This window comes from Halichoerus grypus, chromosome 13, assembly GCF_964656455.1.
Source record: "Halichoerus grypus chromosome 13, mHalGry1.hap1.1, whole genome shotgun sequence".
Lineage (NCBI taxonomy): Eukaryota > Metazoa > Chordata > Mammalia > Carnivora > Phocidae > Halichoerus > Halichoerus grypus.
The window spans coordinates 48,459,863-48,485,680 of record NC_135724.1 but is presented as its reverse complement, the minus strand read 5'-3'; the positions used below and the strand labels follow the sequence as shown (position 1 = coordinate 48,485,680).

Below are 25,818 nucleotides of genomic sequence, written 5' to 3'. Positions count from 1 at the left end.
ACACGTAATCCTTGCAGTCCTATGAGGTATAGTGATCTTTACAGAGGAGAAAACAGAGGTACAGAGTGACTGAATAATTTGTCTGTGGATACACAGAAGTGTATAACAGAGTTGGGACTTGAATCCAAGCAGACCTGACTCAATAATCCACTTTACTACCTCACTCTGTGGCCCTGGGCTATCTAAGCTAGTAACATTAACGTGTCTTTTTCCAAAGAAGATGAGTGCTCTGAATACAGAGTGCCCTTTGAGTGCGTGTCAGCTATGATTTAAAAAAAAAAAAAAAGCTCTGTCCCTGAAACTTTGTTAATTGAAGTATCATTTTATCATGGAACGTCTAACAATTAGTTCCCTAGGGAATGAGACCACTTGTCGGTATCCACCATAACTTTTTTTCAGAAATACCATTAAATAAGCTGAGCTCTTCACCCAGTGCTTCCTAGTATGCATCATGTCATCTAGCCAGGCTCATGAATAATCAGTTAACTGAACTCATTCTCAAAACTTTAAAAGCCAAATTGTTTTAACAGCAATAAAAAATGATAAAAAAAATACTTTTAGATAAACACATCCTGGTGTTAATTTAAAGTGACTTCTTACCTAAGATACTGCTTTTAGACTAGGGTGAGGTCAGAACTCACCCTTTTGTTTCCCTGCCTCCCCTTCCTTCCTCCCTCAGGAAAAGTGCGTAGGTGACCTCCGAGTGCCCTTCTGATAGTGCAGGAAAAGCTAAGCGTCACCTAAAGCTTCGTATCTACTGGTGATATCTGCCCTAAATCCAAAATGCGCAGGTCCAAACTCCAAACTGGAATGTAAAGGAACACTGAAAACTTCTTTCAAATCATCTCCCACTTCTAGTTTCTTTCCAATATGTAAATGCTGGACATTGGCAACCTTGCTCCCAATAGGTGGGCTCTGCAGCGAAACACAGAAGATCTGAATCCTGTCAAACCACATTTAAAAGTCTGTGCTTTCTGTAAGTGGTTTTAACAATGTGGCAAGAAGGAAATTTCTTGAAGCAAACACCCACAACCTTGAAAAATCCCTCCATTCGTCCTTCCGTTCTTTTCTGACCCCTCTCCTGTTTCCCTCCTTCCTCTGTCAAACTTACAGGATGTGGGATCCACTCCTGCTCTAGTCTCCTGAGGTCACTGTAGCCCTCAGGAGTTGGGCTTCCTTCCTCATTGCCCTGCTGAATCTTCTCCAATTTTGTTTTATCTGTCCTCATTCTCCTTGCCCTTTCACTTGCCTCTGGCACTGCTGACCTGTTCCTTCCCTCCATAAAATGTTTCATTCGGTGTCTGATATTCCAGAATCCTGGCACTTGCAACACTGACCACTCAGTGCTAGAGACTGCCAGTTATCTCCCAGTATCCATCCTCCTCTTCTTTCTTTGTCACAGAATCTCCCAATTTCACTTGAGTACACGGCTGCCCAAAATAAAATTTTCACTTTCAAGCCTCCCTTGAGGCTGAGGAAGAGCAGGCCCACATGACAGAAGCAAAAGTGGTGTGCACAGCTGCTGGAAAGCACCCTTAAAGAAAGATAGTGAATTCTCCAGTCTTTTTTCTCCTTCTTGGATGTTGGAATGCAGAGGTGATAGCTGGAGCTACAGCAGCCATGGGTTATGATGCAACACTTCCTGATACTATAGAGCCCCGGTGTAACTTCTTTTTAAAGTCACTGTTGGGGTGCCTGGGTGGCTCAGTCGGTTAAGTGGCTGCCTTCAGCTCAGGTTGTGATCCCAGGGTCCTGGGATCGAGCCCCGCATTGAGCCCCGCATCGAGCCCCGCATCGGGCTCCCTGCTCGGCGGGGAGCCTGCTTCCCCCTCTCCCTCTGCCTACTTGTTCTCTCTCTCTATCTCTCTGTCAAATAAATAAATAAAATCTTAAAAAAAAAAAGTCACTGTTATTTTGAGTTTTCTGTTACTTGTAGCTAGTCCTGGTTCTCTCTAATGCATTTCTTCCCTACTACTGCATACTCTTCGTCACTTCAGCTAAACTGTATGCTCTTTGGGAATATAGGTTCTGATAAAAATACTTAATGACTGACCTAGATTTCAATGGACTTATTATTACATAATTCTGGATGGTTCACCCTTTTTAATATGAGTTGGGGGTGGAAGAAAATAGTAGATGAAGGCTCTCAATAAAAGAGGTCAAAGTAGAAGATGATTTGGATGTTCTCAGAGTTAGTTTTTCTCCCTCTTTTTAGTTGTAGCGCTAAAAACTAATTCAGACAATGGGGAAAAGATTTAAGAAAACAGATAATATTCAGGTACATAAAATAATGTCTATTAGGCTGTGTTACCAAATAGAGATTTAAAAAAAAAATCTTGAATGAATGGATAAGATTTCTAACTACTTTATCAATCACACAGGCATAAATTTTTCTTCAGTCCTCTGATTTCTATGAGGGAAGCTTCTCTCTAAACACACTCCTGGCCTCCTGGCCTTTCTTACTTTACTCATTCTCCGGGAGATGGAGGGCTTATCTGACTGATAAAATTTGGAAGCATGACTGAGGCTGTCTGGCTCAGCAATTCTCTTCTCTCCTCAGGGGCAAGTTTATCCAAGGACCACATACTGCACTCAGCCAATGAAGATGGGCAGGCAGGTAGACCATGTATTCCCCATTCATTTCCCTTTGACTTCCTGGTAAAGCTTTTGTTCACAATGATCTTAAATGAACTTCAGCTTAGTTTCTATCCCATCTGCTATTAATCCTGAACTGGTGAAACCTACCAGAGAAGTTCTGTGTCTTTGTCAGTTTTCAGGTACAGGAACAACACATTTTTTAACAGCAACAGTAGTAAACCCTTATGTTTCACTTATCCACATGCCAGGAGTTAAGTTCTCTCTAATGTCTAAATCATATCTCAGCAGCGAAGCAGCAACAGTTCTCTGGTGACCTGACCCTCCCTCCACATTCAGCCTTTACACAAGATAGTAACTGGGGCTTGAAGGTTATACACCCCCAAGGTATTGAGGCATTTGTACTGCCTATGAAACTCTACTGTGTAAGAGACATTATAATACAATCAAAGCATTCCTGTAAGCAAACTAGATGTTAAAATATCCCAAGAGGTAGGTTTGCTTGTACTTGCTCTTTAAATTATAAAAAATATTCTATTCTGATCGGGGAATAGAAGGTCTGGGAAGGAAAACATAAACATTCCTAAAGACCCACTTTGTTCAGGTCACTAAACCAAGTACTTTATATATTCTAATTCATTTAAACTGTCTGTAGTAAATGAGAAGCTGTAATTGGTAAATTTAAAAAGTAATTGCCAAGGTCACTCAGTAAGTAGAAGTTCCAACATTTGAACACAGACCCAGCTCCAAATCCCACACACATATCCCTATATTACACAGCCTCAAAGGACTCAACCCAGCCTTCTGCCAAAGTTCCAGATCTTTTTTTTTTTTTTACTTCAGTGGTCTTCAGAACTGCCTTGCTGTCTCTGGTAGGTTGCAAAAATATTTTGTAGGCCTTCCTATCAAGAGGTGGAGTCTATTTCCCTACTCTTCAACTCTGGGTTGACCACGTGACTCACTTGGACTGGAATGTGGCAGAAGCAACGTTATGAGAGTTCTTAGCTTGAACCTCAAGAAGCCTTGAAGCTTTTACTTTTGTACTCTTGGAACCCTCTGCCACCAAATGAACAAACTCGGGGTGAGCCTGATGGTGGATTAGGGGCCACATGGAGCTGAGATGCGTCATCCCTGCTGAGGGCCCCCATGCATGGAGTTGTCCTGGCTGCTGACCTCAAATGCATGAACGATCCCAGCCAAGAGCAGAAGAACCCTCCAGCTTTGCTCAGTCCAAATTCCAGAACCACAGAATTATGAGCAGAATGGTTGTTTTTTTAGCTACTAAGTTTTGGGATAGTTTGTTATACAGCAAAAGCTAACTGATACACCCTCTCCAACTTAGATTCAGTGATCCTCTTGTAGTTAAAAACAAAAGGGGATAGTCCAAAAGGCCACTGAAAAGTTTACAGACCATTGCTTATTCATGTATTCTGCTACTTTCAAGCCCAGTCTAATTCACTGTTAGAGTTACTGAAACCCAAATAAGGTGGGTCTTCAAAGCAGCTGACAGGGACGCTGTCCAGCCTAGTCTTCTCACAGGCTCCTTGTGGCAAGGACAACTTCTCACAACTCTGTTGTGAGAAGTATCTAGCACAAAACCTTCCTTATATCATACATTCTCCACAAAATTTCTGAACCAACAGAAGAGATTTTAACCCTCAGGGGAGCTAGAATCTTCCAAAAGCTTTGAAGTACAGTGTAATGATAGCCATGGTCATAAAATTTGGCAACTTTTACAAATGATGGAAAACTGCCTTGTGTACTGGCAACTCCAGAGCTTATGAAATTTAGTCCTTGAGTTTCAACTACATTGTTTTTAAAAGCACTTCCTGTCTTGGGAGACGGCTCAGGCCAAGTATAGAATCAGCAATTTAAATATGCACAATAGGCTTTATGATCTGTACTTTTTGAGCATGACTAAATTTTAGCAAAAAATTGGAATCAAGCCTCACATCTAACTGGATGATGCTAAACATGGAATAATGATGAATTCCTGCTATTAGTGAAAATTTCACAAGAACAATAACTCTGGAACATCTATCAAAATGTCTGAGAGACTGTCATTTCATGCACAAAATAGGTTTTATCTATAAAAGATCAGAGTTAACTTGTTAAAATTGAATGAGTTCTTACGGTATTTCCCCATTTACATAAAATGTTTTCATTAATATAAACTCTACATCATTTTTTCACACAGAGTGTTTCAATTTTAACAAAAGATACAACTCTACTTTAAATGCAACTCAGAGTGTTCCATTATAATAATTACCATCAGCTATAAAAGACAGACACAAAAAAGCAGTACTTTTCACAATGACTCTGCTTTAAGATTTTAGAGCTGAATCTGAAATTTAAAGTTGTTAAGTCACTTGTAAAAAGGGAAATTGTACCTGGTGACTAAGTTGAATAATGGTTCCTAAAGAATACTATGGCATCATCGACTGGACATTAGTTATGTGTATCTGCAAACTCAGGTGGACAGAAGAGGCATGGATCACCTTTGGAAAAATAAGGCTCACCTACAAGCTGATTCTGAATATTTTTTACATTTGAGGTCTGAGCCAATAAGACAAGATTAGTGGATTCAGAGCTCAAATATGGAACGAGACATGAGGGTCACTATGTACTCTCTCAGGGGTTTGTAATGGCTATTTTCCATAGCACTGCTTTCAGTGGGCCTACTGCTCCTCAGACCTGGGTCCTATGTCAATTCCTAGGTGATACTAATTTCATTTATTCATTCATCCAAAATCTGCTGAGTGTCTACTAGGCTAAGTGCTATTTCCTATGAGATGATTCAGTTATGCATCTTCCTGGGGGAAAAAAGAAAGGCAAAAGAGGAAGCAGAGAAAAATAATAATCTAGGCAACTGCTTAATCCATGCAAAAAATAACAAGTATTTCTGAAACAAACATAGAGATAGATTTGTGCTTCATTTAGGACAAATTACATGAAAAATGGAATAAATCTTTTACTGGTACCTGTATCCCAATTCTTCACTAAGATGGATCATATGAAGGATATACGATTCCTTGCTTGTTCCAGTGAGGCCAGGCAATAATAAGATAGTAGGTCTGGTGGTGGCATCCATATAACATTTACTGTTACAATTATCAAACCAGTCCAGTGAAATTTGTCCTCCATCTGCAGTTTTAATAAGTTCACTGAAAGGAATAAAAGACATACTCATTAAGTGTTTCGAGTCATGTCTTAAAATTAGTGTCTTAATTTTATAAATATATGACATGATTTGGTCATCTGAAAAGAACTTTTTTTTCAGCATTCACTAACACACACTTACATCACTTTCTTTTATTACAAGAATGATATGAGATTAGTACCATAAAGTATTTCCAGCAACACCACAAAAAGGCAGCATATAAAAATGAACTACAAAGTACTTCACATATTTACCTTTATCATTTCCTTATTACTCTAAAATATCCAGCCCTATTTGACTGAGGTCACCCAAATAATTCATCAGGGAACTTTGAATAAGTAAAGTGCTGATCTGATCACTGCTCTGGCCCTTTGACTCAGTAATGTAGTCTCTCCACAGAGTATATTATAAAATTTGCTTCTTAAATATTTTAAAGTAGTTCTCACACAGTATCTATGAACTTAAAGAATTTTCCCAAATAGTGCAAATTCCAGGCAACAAAAGGAACTCCAGAAAGACTAGATGACTCAGGGAAATTAATAGTAGGCACCATCTAAATCTCCTGATTACTGATAAATTCTGGATCATATCTTTAACACCTCAAGGACATTAGCATCAAGAACCCATTTGCTTATTAATATGAAATCCTTTTACAGGAGCCCATCATGCAAAATCCAAATTAATTGGCATCGTTCTCCACCCCATCCCCACTCCCAGCATCAGTGAATTGGTATATATCATCAAAGGATCTAGGTCCTCAGGGACAGATGCATGCCAAATTGGAAAAGAGTAACCCTCAAACACTTCTCTAGAAATAAACCGGTTACATCAAGGCGTGCGGGCGCTTGCAAGCGCGGGCACACACACACACACACACACACACACACACACACGCACGGTGAAAGGCAATACCTGAATATTTTCCTGCAACTGAGTGTGTGTTGGGTGGGGGGGGGGGGGAGGGGGCAAACCTTCCATTTTCAATCCCCTTTCTTTTCTATATGCTGACCAACCAAAGGTTAACCGAGGACTGGGAGTATGCCAAAAACCCCGTGGTTTTGAAGAAATGACGGCAAATGGAAATATACTTACTTCCTGTACTGCACCGAGGGCTTAGAAGTGATGAAAGGTCTCAGGAGTGTCTGTCCTCGACTCTCCCAGCACCAGACCGTCGGGTAGTACGTTTCTGTCACCACCGGACAGTGGTTCTCGAGGAAGCGGCTGAAGCTCTCAGCCCCCGTCACTAACTGGGGCTTCTGTGGGGGAAAGCCAGTATTATAGTGAAGGGTCCAGAACAAAGTTCTGCCAACCGTAAACCAGAAATGAGCAGACTCGTCCCTCGCGCACGCGCTCCCTCCGATTACATCTCCTTCGAGAAGCCTCACACACATCGCAGTCACAACGGACTTAAAGAGTGATATATCAAAGCCTTGAAGAGAGGAAGGCAAGAGTTGAGATAAGGGAGTCATTCTCAGAAGTGCTACAGCATTGCCAGGCTAGCGAACGGTGACAGGGCAGTACCGTTGCGCCTAGGTCAGCCGGGTCCTGGCTGCTGTCCAAGGACCCGGGCCGGACCCACAGGCAGGCGGACAAGAGCTGGCCCCCTTTCCCGCCCGCGCTCAAAGGGCGTCCGTGAGCTGCCCGGGAAAGGGCAACAACATGCGAGCAGCGGCACTCTCGCCTCCAGGGCGGCCCTAGCCACCCGCGCCTGCGGCGGCAGTTCCAGCTTGGCCGGCTGCTGTCGCTCCCAGCAAACCCCCCCGCGGCCCTGCGCCCCCGCGCCCGCGCCAACCCCTGGCTCACCTTGGCAATGCTGCTCAGGTAATAGCAGGCGTAAGCGACGCTGAAGCCCAGGATCAGGGATAAACCTACTCCCGAGCCGAAGAACCCAACTCGGACTTGGTGCTCCAGGTAGAGGGAGAGCTCCCTGGAGAGCATCCGCAGGTCCATCGCTAAGCCCTGCATGGTCCTGCGGTCGGAGGCCAGTCAGCCGGCGAGCCACGGAAGGCGGCCGCGGCACCGCCCGGGACCCTTGAGCAGAGCGTCTCTAGCCCGGCAGAGCGCAGCTTCCGCCAGCGGGCGCGGCCGAGCGGCCCCGGGAGGCGTAGCACCGCCGCTGGACGCCGCCGGCTCCGCCCCAGCTTTCACGGAGCCACCAGCCCCGCCACCCGTCAGTCACTCAGGAACCTTCCAGAGGCGCGGTTCCGAGCGCGGCCACCGGGGCGGGGGGCGGACTGCGTCTCCCGGTCTGGTGGTCTGGTCGCAGTCAGGCTGGGTGACCCCCAAAGGTGGGCAGAGATCGAGCGCCGACTTTGGAGAAAGAAATGGGCCTGGCAGTGCGCATTCCGGTCCCTGGCCGGGCACCTGCTCCCGTGACCTTGAACGGTTCCCCACGGCGGTGGGTTTCGTTTAGTACTGTAAACTAGTGGTTTAGGGTGCCCCGGAAAAAAAAAACTGGGGGAGTTAATGCCAAATATATGTTAGAAGAATGCACTACGTAGGGGAAAAAAAAAAATCCCACATCCCCCAGAAAGTTGGGTTTCCCCTGAACACTATCAAAAGAGAAAAAATAGTCTATAAACACTCAATAATGAGGCTATTCCTACTTTAAATCTCTCTGAATTCTTTTAGTTCCTTAAGTATGCCTTGAATGAGAAGTGGTTACCAAAAATAAATAAGGAGATCAAGAAAAGGAACTGGGATTCAAAAAATTTTAAAGCCTATTTGTGGTTCGTTAGTGCTTTGAACTTTTAGGCTTACACAAATTCAGTTACTTAACATATGGACCAGAAACCATTTACGAAGTAGGTTTTCCTAAGCTTATTTATGGCAACACGACTAAACCGGAAGATAGAGGCATGTAAAAGGGCTAGAAGATTTAGCAGTCTATTATTATGAATTCCTCCCACCTAGAGGTACCAAGAGTGGCAAGACTTAAACAGGCAAAAAGAAAAAGGCAAGGGCTGTAGAGACTATGAAAAATTTCACAGGATTGTAAATTAATCATAGAAATTAGTGATAGAAAAATGGGATGGGCCAGAAATGAGCAATTTATTTGGCCTTGATTTAGTCACTGTAATTTGTTGGTTGCCAGCACCCAGAATAATTTAGTTGCCTTCACTGAGCCTGTTTTTTTTTTTTTAAATCTGTAGAATAATAATTTCTACTTTATAGAGTCTTTGGGATGACTAAATGAAATAAGGTATGTACTGGTCTTGCCCTGAGCATACGTAATTCTTTTTCACTCACTGGTTCTTGCATCTGATCACACCCAGAAAACGCAAATATACATGGTGGCTGCCATACTGGACATTGTACATGCAACATTCTTTATAATGCCTGCACCCACTTTCTGCCTTGCCTACCAATAAATACATATATATTTTATTTTGCTGAAGTGTACAGTGAAAATACTATAAAATACTTCATTAACATCACGATGTGTAGAAAGTATGCTGACCTGGGAGTAAACAACTCTGAACTCATCCACCAAACTTAGGCAAACCATTTACTCTTTTGGAGCCTCAATTCCCTGTCTATAAAATAAGACGGTTGAGATTGAAGATGTCAAACTCTCTTTGCTGTTAGAAGAACATTCACAAACTTCCTTAAGAACTATTCCAGTTTAGATGAGGAAATGAGAGCTCAGACCTAACCTGACCCCCCAATGACTTCTTCTGCCTGGTGTCTATGTCTGTGTATAATTCCTTCACCTTGAGTGCAGATAGAACCAGTGACTTACTTCTAACTAATAGAATATAGTAAAAGTGATGAAATGGCACCACTTCTGTGATTATGTTATGTTATGACTCTAGCTTAGCAGAGTGGGGCTAAAAGGCTCTCCTGCCACCTTGAGGAAGCAAACAGCCATATGAACTGCAGATGGAGAGGACCACATAGCAGGGAACTAGTGGTGGCATCTAGGACTCGTGGGGAGCCTCAAGCCGACAGTAGGGCCTTTAAGGAAATGAATTCTGCCAACACTCTGAATAAGCTTGGAAGCAGATTCTTCCTCAGTCAAGCCTCCAGATGAAAACACAGCCTGTCCAACATCTTGACTACTGCCTTCTGACACCTGGAGCAGAGCCCCAGTTAAGTTGTGCCTGGACCCCTGATCCATGGAAACTGTCAGATAGTAAATATGTTGTTTTAAGCTGCCAAATTTGTGGTGATTTGTTATGGAGCAATAGAAAACTAAGAGAAGATGAAAAAGTCCTACAAAAGCATTCAAATATTAATAAATATCAGTGGGTCATTTTACCTACCAATGTACAGTTGACCCTTGAAAAACACGGGGGTTCAAGGCACCAACCCCTGCACAGTCAAAAATCTGTGTATAACTTCTGACTCTTCAAACACTTAACAGCCTACTATTGATGGAAAGCCTTACTGATAACATAAACAACGGTTGATTAACACATATTTTGTATGTTATAGGTATTATAGACTATATTCTTTTTTAATAGAGTTTTTTAAAGATTTTATTTCTTTAACTGAGAGAGACAGAGACAGAGATAGCAACAGAGATAGCTAGAGAGAGCACTAGCAGGGAGGAGAGGGAGAAGCAGGCTCCCAGCTGAGCAGGGAGCCCAATGCAGGGCTCCATCCCAGGACCCTGGGATCAAGGCAGACGATTAAGTGACTGAGCCACCAGGTGCCCCTATATTATATTCTTATAATAAAGTAAGCTAGAGAAAAGAAAATATTATGAAGAAAACCCTAAGGAAGAGAAACACATCTACAGTGTCATACCATATTTATAAAGAAAATCCTTGTGTAAGTGGACCTGTGTAGTTCAAACCCATGTTATTCAAGAGTCAACTGTAGTTATTGTAGGAATGTTTTAAATAAGTTAAAGATTTCAGCTTTTTTTTTTTTAAGATTTTATTTATTTATTTTAGAGCAAGAGCGAGAGCAAGAGAGAATGAGCAGGGGGAGGGGCAGAGGAGGAGGGAGAGGGAGAAGGAGGACTCCGTGCTAAGCATGGAGCCCCATGTGGGGCTCCATCTCATGACCCTGAGCTCATGACCTGAGCCAGAACCAAGAGTCAGATGCTTAACCGACTGAGCCACCCAGGTATTCCAATTTCAGCTCTTTCAATTAATATTCAAAATTAAGAAACCCATTGAGATTTTTTAAAAAGATTTTTATTTATTTGTCAAAGAGAGAGACAGAGAGAGAACAAGCAGGGGGAGTGACAGCCAGAGGGAGAAGCAGGCTCCCCGCTGAGCAAGGAGCCCGATGTGGGACTTGATCCCAAAACCCTGGGATCACAACCCAAGCTGAAGGCAGAAGCTTAACTGACTGAGCCACCCAGGCATCCCCCCATTGAGATTTTTAATTCTTTTCTTTATACTTCCCTTTAATTAATTGTCACAATAAATGAACATTTATTACTTTTTAAACAGTAACAAATTCATTTAAAAACATACAAAATTAGTTGTAAAGGAATAAATCATATGAAAAGATATATAGCTAAAAGTAGGAAAGGCCAAACGTTCTAAGATGTAATAGAAAAAAAGTTTTAAATGGGAACACATCTCAGGGCGCCTGGGTGGCTCAGATGATTAAGCATCTGCCTTTGGCTCAGGTCATGATCTCCAGGTCCTGGGATGGAGCCCCATGTCGGGTTCCCAGCTTAGCGGGGGAGTCTGCTTCTCCCTCTCCCTCTGCCTCTCCCCCTGCTTGTGTTCTCTCTGTCTCTCCAAGATATGGGCACTGGGTGCCCACTGGGCACTGATGTGGTCATTGATACTGGGGTATCATTGTGTCTAGGTCCTCTCAGCTGACTGAACTAGGTAATATATCTATGTATACTAACCCATGTGTACATATGTCTACTTATATGTGTATCTACATCTATAGTTGTTTTTGTATCCATCTGCATTTTTAAAAAGATTTTATTTATTTGACAGAGAGAGAGAGCACAAGCAGGGGGAGCGGCAGGAAGAGGAAGAGGGAGAAGCGGGGTCCCATCTGAGCAGGGAGCCCAATGCGGGGCTTGATCCCAGGATCCTGGGATCATGACCGGAGCCGAAGGCAGACGCTTAACTGAGGGCACCACCCAGGCGCCCCATCCATCTGTATTTACATTAAGCTAAAGACGAGTTCGGAAAAGAGATGAGCTTTTTTATATCAACTCCCTGAGGGGTTTTAGGAGGAATTAAACCTCTTAATTAGTAATGTTTCTGGGTTATTTCTCTTCAATTTTTGGATAAAGCAAAATTCTATCTGTAATAGGAAACACCCTATACCCTTAACGTCCTCAATTCTATGGCAAATCAGCAACAGAAATCAGGCAGAGGACAGAATGGTTTATACTTACAGAGAATGCCAGAACTGAAAATCACAAGGCATATACTTAATGAAATAAAAATTTTAGGTTACATTCAATTAAAAGAAATATTATGGTTCTGGGGCGCCTGGGTGGCTCAGTCAGTTAAGGGTCTGACTCTTTATTTTGGCTTAGGTCATAATCTCAGGGTCATGGGATTGAGCCCTGTATTGGGCTCCACTCTCAGAGTGGAGTCTGTTTGTCCCTGTCCCTCTGTTCTCCCCCACTCTCTCTCTCTCACTTTAAAAAATAAATAAAATCTTTTTTTAAAAAAGAAATATTATAGTTTTATATGGATTGTTATAAAAATTGTGGATGTCACCAGATTATTAATAAACCACTGCGACCCCAACTCCTCAGTTCTAATACTTATCACTAATACACCAACTGTAGCTCTGTCTTTAGCACCAATTATCCCCAACACTACAAAGTCCAACTTTAGCACTAGCAATCTGATTTCCAACTGATTGATCTTGGCAGGGAGGAGACTATACCCTGGGAACTGAGGCCAAAAACTTCAGGATGAAAAAAGGAATTTAAGTAAGAAAGGGCTCTAGTAACTGGCAGAAAGTCATGCTGGAAAGGAGGAATGTTCATGGGGGACCTGCAGTGGAGGCCTGGGGAAGAAAAAAAGTGGAATTCTTGGGAGACTTCAGAAGTGGTCAAGAGGGCAGATGAGTCTGTGGTCCCCAGACCCCAGTCCCAATCTGTACTGTTTAGATTTATCACTGGAGTCTTTTTTTCTTTTTAAGTTTTTATTTATTTATTTGAGAGAGGGAGAGCACAAGGGGAGGGGGAGGGGCAGAGGGAGAGGGAGAAACAGACTCCCCACCGAGCAGGGAGCCCAGGGGTGCTGGGCTCGATCCCAGGACCCCGGGATCATGACCTAAGCTGAAGGCAGACACCCAAATGACAGCCACACAGTTGCCCCTTATCACTGCAATCTTGAGCAAAAATCTGCTTAAAGCTTCCCTCAAGGTTAATTTGTGTTTATTAGATTCAGGGTATGGCAGCCAAGTAGTAGGCATAATAGGGAGATAAATTAACCTGCTTCCTCCAAGGTAACTGAAGTCGTTTGGGAATGCCTTAATGTGGAGAGGATTAATTTACAGACTAACCCAACTGGAGGAACATAAAGTTGACGCTTCCTCTTCCTCCTTTCATATTTTGTGTAAGAGAGCATGACAGACAGACAGAAAAAGAAAGAGAAACTATCGGATGGGTTCCACTTGAAATGTTTGAGTTCAAAATTATCTTAATAGAACTTTAATAGAATTCCCCTTCATGCAGAGATGCAGCTTTCTGATCATATGTAGTTGGAAAGAGAAATATCTTTGGCCGCCTCGACATCTCTAAAAACACCCTCCCTTGTTAATTCTCAAGTAGCTCATTTATAAGTAAATGTACCCATCGTAGGTAAGTATGGAGTGGTTATGTGAAAGCACTGCAAGAATGTGCTAAAATTAGTTCTTAAGCCAACTCATTTAAGTAATGAAACAAACAAACAAACAAAAAGGAAAATAGAATAGTAAATTCTTAGCTGCATACCTCCAAACTTACCTGGATATACACACTTGTGTGAGTGATGGGCTATGGTCCTAGAAGGGGCGGGTGGGAAAGAGACCCAAACACAGGTGAAGGCAATGCCCTTTTCTACCTCATCAAATGTCACATCCTATAGTGGGCAGAATTCTAAGATGTCCTCTTATCAAGATTCCTCCCCCTGGTGTACACTTATATAATCCCCTACCCTTGAGTGTGGAGGGGATGACATATCAATATGATGGGATATCATTTCTGTGATTATGCTATATTTTATAGCAAAGGTGAAGTGATTTTGAAGATGTAATTAAAGCCCCAAGCAGTAGACTTTGAGTGAATCCAAAGGGAGATTTCCTGGGTATGCCTGATCTAATCAGGTGAAGCTTTTAAAAGAGAGTTCAGGAATCAGACATGGGAGAAGTCAGAGACTCTTTCTTTTGCCGGCCTTTAAGAAGTTAGCCTCTATGAGTTAGTTCTACAGTTGCAAGAAAATGAATTCTCCGAAAAACCATGTGAACTTGGAAAAGGACCCTGAACCTCAGATAAGACTGTAGCCATAGCTGTTGAATATGTTAGCTGTGGGTTATTCTTTTTTTTTTTTTTAAAGATTTTATTTATTTACTTGACAGAGAGAGTGGGAGAGCACAAGTAGGGGGAACAGTAGAGTGAGAGGGAGAAGCAGGCTCCCTGCCAAGCAGGGAGCCCGATGCGGGGCTCGATCCCAGGACCCTGGGATCATGACCTGAGTGGAAGGCAGACACTTAAACATCTGAGCCACCCAGGTACCCCCAGCTGTGGGTTATTCATAAATGCCCTTTATTATGTTGAGGAAATTCCTTTTTACCCCCAGTTTGTTCAAGGTTTTCATCATGAAAAGGTGTGAGATATTTACAGGTACTTTTTCTGTATTAAATGAGATGATAAATGAGATAAATGAGAAGGGTTTTTTTTTCCCCCTTTATTCTGGTAATGTGGTCTAGTACATTGATTTTCACATGCTGAAGCACCCTTGCATTCTAGAATAAATCCTAATCGGCTATGATGTATAATCCTCTTTCGGTGCTGCTGGGTTAGGTTTGCTCATATTTTGTTGAGGATTTTTTTCAACTATATTCATAAGGAATGTTGTCTCTAGTTTCCCTCTATGTTGGTTTTGTCTGGCTTTGGTATCAGGGTAATGCTGGTGTCATAGAATGAGTTAGGAAGTGCTTCCTTCACTTTTGTGTTTTGGAGGAGTTTGAGAAGCATTGGTATTAATTCTTTAAATGTTTGGTAGAATTCACCAGTGAAGGCTTATAATCCTAGGCTTTTTTAGGGGGAAGGTTTTTGATTACTGACTCAATCTCTTGTTATAGGTCTGTTCAATTTTTCTGTTTGTTCTTAAGTCAGTTTTGGTATTATGCATTTTTCTAGAAGTTTGTCTATTTCGGGTTGCCTGGGTGGCTCAGTTGGTTAAGCGTCTGCCTTCGGCTCAGGTCATGATCCTGGGGTCATGGGATCGAGCCCTGTGTTGGGCTCCCTGCTCATCAGGGAGTCTGCTTCTCCCATTCTCTCTGCCCACCCCCCATGCTCTCTCTCAAATAAATGGAATCATTAAAGAAAAAAGCTTGTCTATTTCATTTGGATTATCTAATTTGTTGGCTTACCATTGTTCACAGTATTTTTTTATAATCCTTTTTATTTCTGTGAGATCCACAGTAATGATCCCACTTTCAATCTGATTTTAGTTATTTGCAGATTCTGTTTTTTTAGTCAGTCTAACTTCAAATTTGTCCATGTTGTCGTTGTTTCCAAAGAATTAACTTTTGGTTTCATTAATTTTATTGTTTTTCTATTCTCTATTTATCACTGCTCTAATCTTTATTATTATCTTCCTTCTGCTTGCTTTGGGTTAACTTGCTTTTCTTTTCTAGTTCCTTAAGTTGTTATGTAAGGTTATTGATTTGGGATCTTTCTTATTCTTTAATATAAGCATTTTCTCTCTGAGCACTGCTTTTCTCTGTATTCCATGAGTTTGGGTATGTTGTTTGTTTTCATTCATTTTAAATTATCTTTACATCTCTCTTTTGATTTCTTCTTTGACTCACAGGCTGTTTAAGAGTGTGTTGCCTTGGGGTGCCTGGGTGGTTCAGTTGGTTGAGCATCTGACTCTTGATTTCTACCCTGATTAGTCAGGGTCCTGAGATTGAGCCCCACATCAGACTTTGCACTGGGTGAGGAGCCTGCTTGGGATTCTCTCTCTCTCTCTCCCTCTCCCTCTGACTCTCCACTCCCACCCCCCACCCCAGTTCAGGCTTGTGCGCTCTCAAAAAAAAAGTGTGTTTTTTGTTTCCACATATTTGTGAATTTTCCAAATTTCCTTGTTATTGATTTCTAGCTTCATTTCATTGTGACCAGATAAGATACTTTGTAGGATTTCAGTCTTTTAAAATTCATTGAGACTCGCTTTGTGGACTAGCTTGTGGTCTATCCTGGAGAAATTTCCATGTGCAGTTGAGAAGAATGTATTTTGTTGTTGTTGGATGTGGTATTCCATATATGTCTATTAGGTCTGGTTGGCTTATAGTGTTGTTTGAATTTTCCATTTCCTTGTTTTTTGTTTTTTTTTTAATAGATCTTATTTATTTGACAGAGAGAGAGAGAGAGAGAGACAGTGAGAGAGGGAACACCAGCAGGGGGAGTGGGAGAGGGAGAAGCAGGCCTCCCTCTGAGGCGGAGCAGGGAGCCTGATGCGGGGCTCGATCCCCGGACCCTGAGATCATGACCCGAGCTGAAGGCAGCTGCTCAACCAACTGAGCCATCCAGGCACCCCAGAATTTTCTATTTCCTTATAGATCTTCTGTGTGTTGTTTTCTCCATCACCAAAATGGCTTACTGAAATAGTCAACTATTATTGTAGAACTGTCTATTTATTCCTCAATTCTGCCAGTTTTTGCCTCATATATTTTGGGGCTTTGTTGTTAAGTGAATATATGTTTATAACTGTTATATCTTCTTGATGGATTGACCTTCTTATCAATATATGTCTTTGCTTGTCTTTTGTAATGATTTTTTACTTAAAGTTTGTTTGGTCTGCTTTTAGTCTACCTGCCCCAGCTCTCCTTTGATTACTATTTGCATGTTACAGTGGGTTGAATACGGACTGCAAAAAGATATGTCTAAGTCTTAACTCATACTTATTTGGAGATAGGGTCTTCGCTACAGATGTAATTAAGTGAATGGTTCTGAGATGAGATCATCTTGGTCTTAGGTTGGGCCTTAAATCCAATGACAGGCAACCTTATAAGAGAAAGGAAAGGGATATTTGAGAGACGCACACAGAAGGCCATGTGAAGATGGAGGAGGGCATTGAAGTAATGTATCTACAAGCTACAGAATGCCTAAGGATGCCAGCAGCAACCAGAAGCTAGGAGAGAGGCATGGGATGGATTCACCCTCAACCTCCAGAAGGAGCTAACCTGGCCAAACACCTTTATTTTGGACTTCTGGTCTCTAGAACTGCAAAAGAATAAATTTCCTTTGTTTTCAGCTGCTTAGTTTGTGGTAATTTGTCATAGGGAACTAATACATGTGGAATATATTTTTCCATCCTTTCACTTTCAACCTATTTTTGTCTTTGATGCTAAAGTGAATCTCTTACAGACAGCATATAGTTGGATTTTGTTTTGTTTTGTTTTTTTAAGATTTTATTTATTTATTTGTCAGAGAGAGAGAGAGAGAGAATGCACAAGCAGGGGGAATGGCAGGCAGAGTGAGGAGCAGGCTCCCCACTGAACAAGGAGCCCCATGTGGGATTCAATCCTAGGACCCTGGGATCATGACCTGAGCTGAAGGCAGACCTTAACCGACTGAACCACCCAGGTGTCTTTTATTTATTTTTTAAATCCATTCAGCCAATCTCTGTCTTTTTTTTTTTTCTGCCTTGTTTTTAAAAACAGCTTTACTGAGATATAATTTACATTATACAATTCACTTGTTTAAAGTGTACAATTCAAGGGCGCCTCGGTGACTCAGTCAGTTAAGTATAGGACTCTTGGTTTTGGCTCCAGTCATGATCCTGGGGTTGTGGGATTGAGCCCCGTGCTGGGCTTCAAGCTGCTGAGCATGGAGCCTGCTTTGGATTCTCTCTCTCCCTCTGCCCCTTCCCCCCTTCAAAAAAAATAAAGTGTACAATTCAATGGGCTTTTTTTGGTATATTAGATAATTTTTAAAAAAGATTTTATTTATTGATTTGAGAGAGAGAAAGAGAAAGCACGAGCAGGGGGAGGGGGAAAGGGAGAAGCCGACTCTCCACTGAGCAGGGAGCCTGATGTGGGGCTGGATCCCAGGACCCTGAGATCATGACCTGAGCCGAAGGCAGACGCTTAACTGACTGAGCCACCCAGGCGCCCCAGATAATAAATTTTTAAAAATCTATAAATAAGGGGCGCCTGGGTGGCTCAGTCATTAAGCGTCTGCCTTCGGCTCAGGTCATGATCCCAGGGTCCTGGGATCGAGCCCCGCATCAGGTTCCCTGCTCTGTAGGAAGCCTGCTTCTCCTCTCCCACTCTCCCTGCTTGTGTTCCCTCTCTCTGTGTGTCTCTCTCTGTCAAATAAATAAATAAAATCTTAAAAAAAAATCTATAAATAAACACATATTTATGTAGTAAATATGTGTGGTATTTTGTTATATTTATCATATGTGATAGAATGCAGATAACAAAATTTGTCAATTTAACCATTCTTAAGTGTAAAATTCAGTGATATTAATCCCATTCATAATGTTGTACAAACATCGCTGCTTTTATTTCAAAACTTTTTTTATTACCCCAAACAGAAACTCTGTAATCTTGAGCAATAACTCCTCATTGCCTTTCCACCAACCCCCATGGTAATCTCTAATTTACTTGCTGTCTCTTTGAATTTGACTAGTACAGGTACCTAATGTAAGTGGAACCATACCATATTTATCCTTTTCTGTCTGGCATATTTCACTTATAATGCCTTCAAGTTTCATCCATGTTGTAGCATCAGAACTTCACTTCTTTTTAAGGCAAAATAATAGTCCATTGTGTATATATACCACATTTTGTTTGTCCATTCACCTATTGATGAACATGTGTTGTTTCCACCTTTTGGCTGTTGTGAATAATACTGCAACGAACATTGCCATACAAATGTCTGAGTACCTACTTTCAATTTCTTTCTTTTTTTATTTGAGTATAGTTGACACGCAATGTTACGTGAGTTTCAGGTACACAACATAGGGATTTGACAAGTTTATACCTTATGCTATGCTCACCACAAGTGTAGCTGCCATTTGTCCCCATACATCGCTATTACAATATCATTGACTATACTCCTTATGCTGTACCTTTTCTTCCCATGACTTATGCATTCTGTAACTGGAAGCCTGTATCTCCCACTCCCCTTAACCCATCTTGCCCAACTCCCCACCCCCTCTCCACAATTCCTTTGGGTAGATATATAGGAGTGGAATTGCTGATTATATCGTAATTCTTGTTATGTTTTGCCACAATAAAAAAAACATTAAATTTATCTTTTTAACTCTTTTTAAGTGTGCAGTTCAGTGGCATTAACTATGTTCAGATGGGTATGCAACCATCACCACCATCCATCTCTAGAACTTTTCATCTTCTTGATAGAATATTCCAGTGAAATGTTGTAAGTGTGGTAGATCTTGGAAGGAGAGAAGTTAGATGAGAGAAAGTCTGTACAGTTTGGCACTAGGAATTATAATTGGACTCAGCCAATTCACATCTTTTTCTGTGATGGAATGCCTGGGAGCACTCACAAAGGTTCATGGTAACATGAGGCATTGCTGAAATTTTTATGTTGAGTGTCTGATCACACGCCAACAGGAAGGGAAAAATTGCTCTATAAAGTCTTCATGGGAAAAAACAAAACAAAACAAATCTTTCACAAGAGTTTTGTTGCATTACTCAAGTTTTTACTGTTGGCAAATCTAATCTGGGAGGACAAGGAAAAGAAGTGTTATTTGTTGTTTGGGATCTGAGGTGCTGGTACAAATTGGTGGGAATGATGCAAGTTTGTCATAGCTCTGAGACAGATCCTGACAGGCAAGGGGTGTAAGGGGGCTGATACTGTCCCTACTTCTGTGCAGAGTGCCTTCGAGAGCCAGCCTGTCACACAGGTCTAAGATTATGGCCCCTAATATGCTTGCATTTCTGACAAGTTTGGCCACAGATGTGTTTGCTTTGACTCCTCTGACACCAAATCTTGGCACTTCTCAAAACTATGCTGTAGGATATATTTTAAAAAATGAACCAAGAACGATTATATGTATATGTACAAAAATTATTAAACTCCTTTGTTGTATACATTAAGCAACCGAGGACCAGAAAAGTTAGGTGATTTGCTGATAAGAGCTAGTAAGCCTCAGTGTTAAGCTAGAACTAAAGTCTCCTGACTTTCTCATTTCATTCTACCACATTGTTTCTAGTCAAAAGGCTGACATGATCTAAACTATCAGATTATTTCCTCTAAATGTCTCAGAATTCAAGCAATTCTAGTCTAAGCATAGCATGATATGTTCCAACATAATCATTAGTATTCATTTTCCAAAACATTTTTTTTCTTGAGCATTTATTCGCTTTCTTTGGCACTGGTATCCTTGTTTCTACTTTTAGACCTGGTGCTTTGGGTAGAGCTGACAGCACACGGAACTTAAGAGTGACATGAGGAGCACCTGGGTGGCTCAGTGGGTTGGGCGTTGACTCTTGGTTTTGGCTCAGGTTGTGATCACTGGGTTGTGAGATGGAGCCCCGCGTTGGGCTCTGCACCCAGCGCTGAGTCTGCTTGTCCCTCTCTCTCCCCCTCTGCTCCTTCCCCCACTTGTGCTCTCTCTCTAAGATAAAGAAAATCTTTACCAAAAAAAGTGACATGAAACCCAGGCGTTTCATGACCTCAGAGTTTGACTCAAGGCTAGGTACATGATCAGTTCAGTCATTGTGTCACAGGAGACTTTTGCTGAGGCTGTTGGGAGAGAGTGGGGGACCTCTTTATGCTGGAACTTCTAGCAGTAAGATGAATGAAGCCAGGAGCTTGAGTCTAGTTGGTGACTACAAAGGAAGCCAAGAAAAGGAAAGAGAAATGAGAACTGGAAAAAAACTGAATCATAGACCTGTACGTCTGAAACAAATAATACATTATATGCTAAAGAAAAAAAAGAGAAGATAGTAGGAAGGGAAAAATGAAGGGGGGGAATTGGAGGGGGAGATGAATCATGAGAGACTATGGACTCTGAGAAATAGACTGAGGGTTCTAGAGGGGAGGAGAGTGGGGGGATGGGTTAGCCTGGTGATGGGTATTAAAGAGGGCACGTACTGCATGGAGCACTGGGTGTTATATGCAAACAATGAATCATGGAACACTACATCAAAAACTAATGATGTAGGGGTGCCTGGGTGGCTCAGTTGGTTAAGCGACTGCCTTCGGCTCAGGTCATGATCTCAGGGTCCTGGGATCGAGCCCCGCATCGGGCTCCCTGCTCGGCGGGAAGCCTGCTTCTCTCTTTCCCACTCCCCCTACTTGTGTTCCCTCTCTCGCTGTGTCTCTCTGTCAAATAAATAAATAAAATCTTAAAAAAAAACACAAAAACTAATGATGTAATGTATGGTGATTAACATAACATAATAAAATAAAATTAAAAAAAAAACTGAATCATAAAAGTGTTGCTTGAGCTCCTGAGTCAATACACATATTAATCTAGAACTTTTGTTTTTTTCATGTATGTGATCTAATAGATTTACCCTTTTGGTTAAGCTAATTTGAGTTGAGGTTTTGTTTTGTTTAGAAAAAAATAATTTTATTTATTTTGAAAAAGATTTATTTATTTATTTATTTATTTATTTATTTATTTATTTGAGACAGAGAGAGAGCATAAGCAGGGAGGAAGATCAGAGGGAGAGGGAGAAGCAAACTCCACGCTGAGCAGGGAGCCCGATGCGGGGCTCAATCCCAGGACCCTGAGATCATGACCTGAGCCAAAAGCAGACGCTTAACTGACTGAGCCACCCAGGCACCCCAGAAGAAAATAATTTTAGAAAGGAAGAGTATCACTAGAGAGTGATCACTAAAGAGTAAATTTGTTAAGTAATATATCTAATTATGAGTCAGGAATTTGAATTAGGGCTGTTGTCAACTTCAAGTAACAAAAATAACTAAACAAGAAGGATATTTATTATTTCATATAAAAGAAGTCTAGAAGCAGAGAAGCAAGGGAAGTATTAGGGTTGGTTAACTCATGCAGTATCATTGAGGACCCAAAATCCCATCTATGTAAAAGTTGGGGCATATATTGGGAAAAAGTGGGACTCAGACTTAGAATGAAGGCCATTTGACTGGATTCAGATAAATCTGAGAAACTTTAATCTCCATGTCCCCCTTAGTTTCCCCTTCCTTCTTTCTTTCCTCCCTCCCTCCTTCCATCCTTTCTTTCTTTTTTTTTTTTTACTTTTTAAAAGATTTTATTTATTTATTTGTCAGAGATAGAGAGAGATGGAGAGAGCACAAGCAGGGGAAGCAGCAGACAGAGGGAGAAGCAGGCTCCCTGCTGAGCAAGGGCCAGATGTGGGACTCGATCCCAGGATCCTGGGATCATGACCTGAGCCAAAGACAGATGCTTAACCGACTGAGACACCCAGGTGTCCCTCTTTCTTCTTATTTTAAGATAGTTTAAGACTCATTTAAGTTGCAAAAATAGTACAGAGCTCCTGTGTACCCTTTGCCTGGTTTCCTCCAATGATAACCATAGTACCTTGTAAAAAGTAAGAAACTAACATTGGTACAATATTACTAATTCAGGTACAGACCTCCTTCAGATTTTGCCAGTTTTTATAGGCACTCCTTTCTTGGTGGATTGCAGTTCTACGAAATTTTATCATATGTGTGGATTCGAGTAACTCATCATAACCGGGGTTCGGAACTGTTCCATCATCACAAGGAAACTATTGTGTTAGCCATTAAAGTCATGCCCTTCCCCCAACTCTACCCCTGGCAACCACTGATATGTTCTCTAGCACTATAATGTTGTCACTTTAAGAATAATAAAAAAAAAAAGAATGAATCTAAAAAAAAATAAAAACAATTATCATCAAAAGAACACTTAAAAAAAAAGAATGTTATATAAATGGAATTATACACTATGTAACCCTTCAAGATCCATCCAAGTTGTTGTGTGCATTAAGTTTGTTCATTTTTATGGAAGAGTAGTATTCATTCTCCTAAGACTTCTTTGACAACTGAAACATTCCTCCTTCTTGTGTCTGAGGAGACTAGCCTCTCCTTGAGTGAAGACACTGCAGTGAATCATCTGAAGCAGTTTCTTATCTGACCTAGGAGAAGATAGATTATTACCACAGCCCCCTCCCCCACCTCCCATTGCAAGATTTTGGAAATTTATATTGTCAGAGACATGAGAATATGTGTGGGAATGAATTTTCTAAGTGCTGACAAAAAAGAACAGAACTTAACATTGGACTGGCCTGAAATGATCAACATGGGAGCACTTACCAGAGTTTTCATTTACAGTATGTAGCTCAAGCAGCAGTTTGGTTGACCGAGAACTGGACTTAATGGTGGCTTACTTTCAGTAGGTTCAGATGTCAGAGCTTCCCTGGTATAATTTCAAGGAAGGAACCCAAAAGCTTCAGGAGCAGGAAAGTTATCCTAGAGGACATTCTTCATTAAGCTGTTGAGAACTGCGCTGATGAGGGGATCCCCAGCATCTTTAAAAAGCTCACTGACAGCGGCCATCTGCATATCAGGGATGATGGTGGGACATTTCACCATTGAAATGCGTTCCTTGATTTCATGCCAGAGTAACAGAAGCCAGGTATCAATGCTTAACCATCAGAGACTAGGTGAATGCAGTTACTAAAAGGGGCAATAGGACCAGAGTGGAAATCAGAATGTTTTAATTTACATAGGTTGTTGGTGGTGGCAATTAATCATGGTGAATTAAATAGATGGGCACTTTACTTAAGTAATTTTTTATCTATATAATCAGAAAAACTCTAGTTCTAGTTGACAGAGACCTGACTTGAGTTACCACATAAGCCATGGCCTTTTATCCAGTGTATGAATGTAAGCCATTTCACAGGACCTTGAATGAAGAGGAGGTGGGTCTTCATGAGAATGGACCCTGTGACACAGCTGTAACTTTATCCTATAATTCTTCCTTCCCCCTTTTTTCTCCACAAAAGGAACCAGCTACCATTTTCCAGAGTGAAGGGGCATGAGGGAAAGGGAAATTTCCCTTTTAGAAGTTCCTGTATATTGGCTATGAGTATGCCGATCCCTATGGGCACTCAAGCCATTAAAACCCATTGATCAGTATGGGGATTAACATAACAATAAAAAAATAAAAAAAAAAACCCCATTGATCAGAGTGGTGATCATGAACCTCACGTGGTTAATCCAGTTTGGGCTCTAGTACATTGTATGATTTCTGAATGCGTAGCTGGGATAGACAAACCTGGCAACTGGAAGAATCTGCATATTGGCTCCCCCATCTATGGAGTGAAACATAATAGTATAAAAAGTCCTAATGGAAGTTCTGTAATTGCCTTTTCTTACCACAACAATAAACCAAAAGCATTAATGACATTCCTGGAGGGATTGCAGAGATTGGAGCCCCCATCAAAGACTTGAAAAATGCAGACAGTGATTCCTATCACTTCCCTATTTAACCTGCTATTTAGGCTATTTAGCCTGCAAAGGAAGATGGCTCTTGTGTATTATTGTAAATTTTATCAGGTAGTGACTAAATTATAGCTGTTTTAGATGTGTCCTCTTTATTTTTATGTTTTATATATGGCCTCTTAAATGGAGCCTATCAATATGCAGCTCTAGCTTTTGCAGCTGTTGATCTGGCAAGTGCTTTTTTCTCAGTAACCCTTGACAAGTAGCCTCACAAACACATTGCTCTCACCTAGCAGTAGTAACAGCATAACTTCAGCCATAGAAGCAGTCTTTCCTCGGGGCTATGTACTGTTCTCTGTCATAATCTAGGTTACCGAGGCTCCATTACAGTTATGACATTATATTGGTTTGACTTGGTGGGCTACAAGTGTCAAGAACCCTAGATGTAGTAGTAAGACCCATGCATACCAGCGGATGGGAGATATCCTTCAAGAAAATTTAGGTCTTGTCACTTTGGTGAAGTTGCCAGGAGTCCAGTAGTAATGGAACATATCAGAATATCCTTTCTAAAATATGAGGTAAATCGCTACAAATTGCACTATTAGCTGCTAAGGAAGAAATAAAATGCTTGGGGCTTCCTTTTTGGATTTTACAGGCAAGATACATCACGTTTGTATTGCTCTACCCCATAAACCAGTTTTAAGTAGGTCCCAAAGCAAGAAAATATTCTGCAGTAGGCCTAGGCTGCAAGGCAAGCTTCTCTGCCATGTGGGCCGTGTAACCCAAGCCAGTCAATGTTGTTAGTAATATCTGTGACATGTGCAGATACTACATGGATCCTGTCAAATGCTGATAGTAGAATCCCAGTGCAAAACTCTAGGATTTTATTTTTTATTTTATTTTATTTTTTTTAAAGATTTTATTTATTTATTTGACAGAGAGAAAGACATAGCGAGAGAGGGAACACAAGCAGGGGGAGTGCGAGAGGGAGAAGCAGGCTTCCCGCGGAGCGGGGAGCCCGATGCGGGGCTCGATCCCAGGACCCTGGGATCATGACCTGAGCCGAAGGCAGACGTTTAACGACTGAGCCACCCAGGCACCCTAGGATTTTAGAGCAAAATTATGCCCTCTTCTGTCAGTAAGTATTTTCCTTTTGAAAAATAGCTCCTGTTTGCTTCTGAATTATGATTGAAACTAAATGCCTGACCATGGAATACCAACTGAGATATATGCTTTGAACAGGTGATCAATATATAGTATTTCCATAGTCAGAATTCATAGATTCAGGAATCAAGGGGTTGACATGGCTCTTTTCACTATTATAGTATTTTCCATCCTGGGAAGTGTTTTTGATTTCCATCTTTACAACTTTATATTTCACTGGTTTAACGAATGTATTTCCCAAGTGAGGAATGTTTCCACCAGCCATACAATAATAATTCCACTAAATTGGCCATTGGGACTGCTATTTGAACATTTTAGATTCCTCAAGCCATTGAACCAACAGGCAAAGAAAAGAGTT

The 25,818-nt window shown here is 41.4% G+C and overlaps 1 protein-coding gene across 3 annotated transcripts in view; it reads right to left on the bottom strand.

Annotated features, from left to right (window-relative positions):
• ABHD3 (abhydrolase domain containing 3, phospholipase) overlaps window positions 1-25,818 on the bottom strand; it is a 65,271-nt gene that overhangs the window by 32,293 nt on the left and 7,160 nt on the right. For 2 of the 3 annotated variants that reach the window (XM_078060522.1, XM_078060521.1), the window contains 3 exons: window positions 7,559-7,724; window positions 6,848-7,011; window positions 5,577-5,759 (listed from right to left, as the gene is read on the bottom strand). In XM_078060522.1, coding sequence (XP_077916648.1) covers window positions 5,577-5,759; window positions 6,848-7,011; window positions 7,559-7,724 — 513 coding nt within the window. Of the gene's footprint in view, window positions 1-5,576; window positions 5,760-6,847; window positions 7,012-7,558; window positions 7,725-25,818 lie in introns of those variants that run through there. The other variant, XM_078060523.1, reaches the window with a different exon arrangement.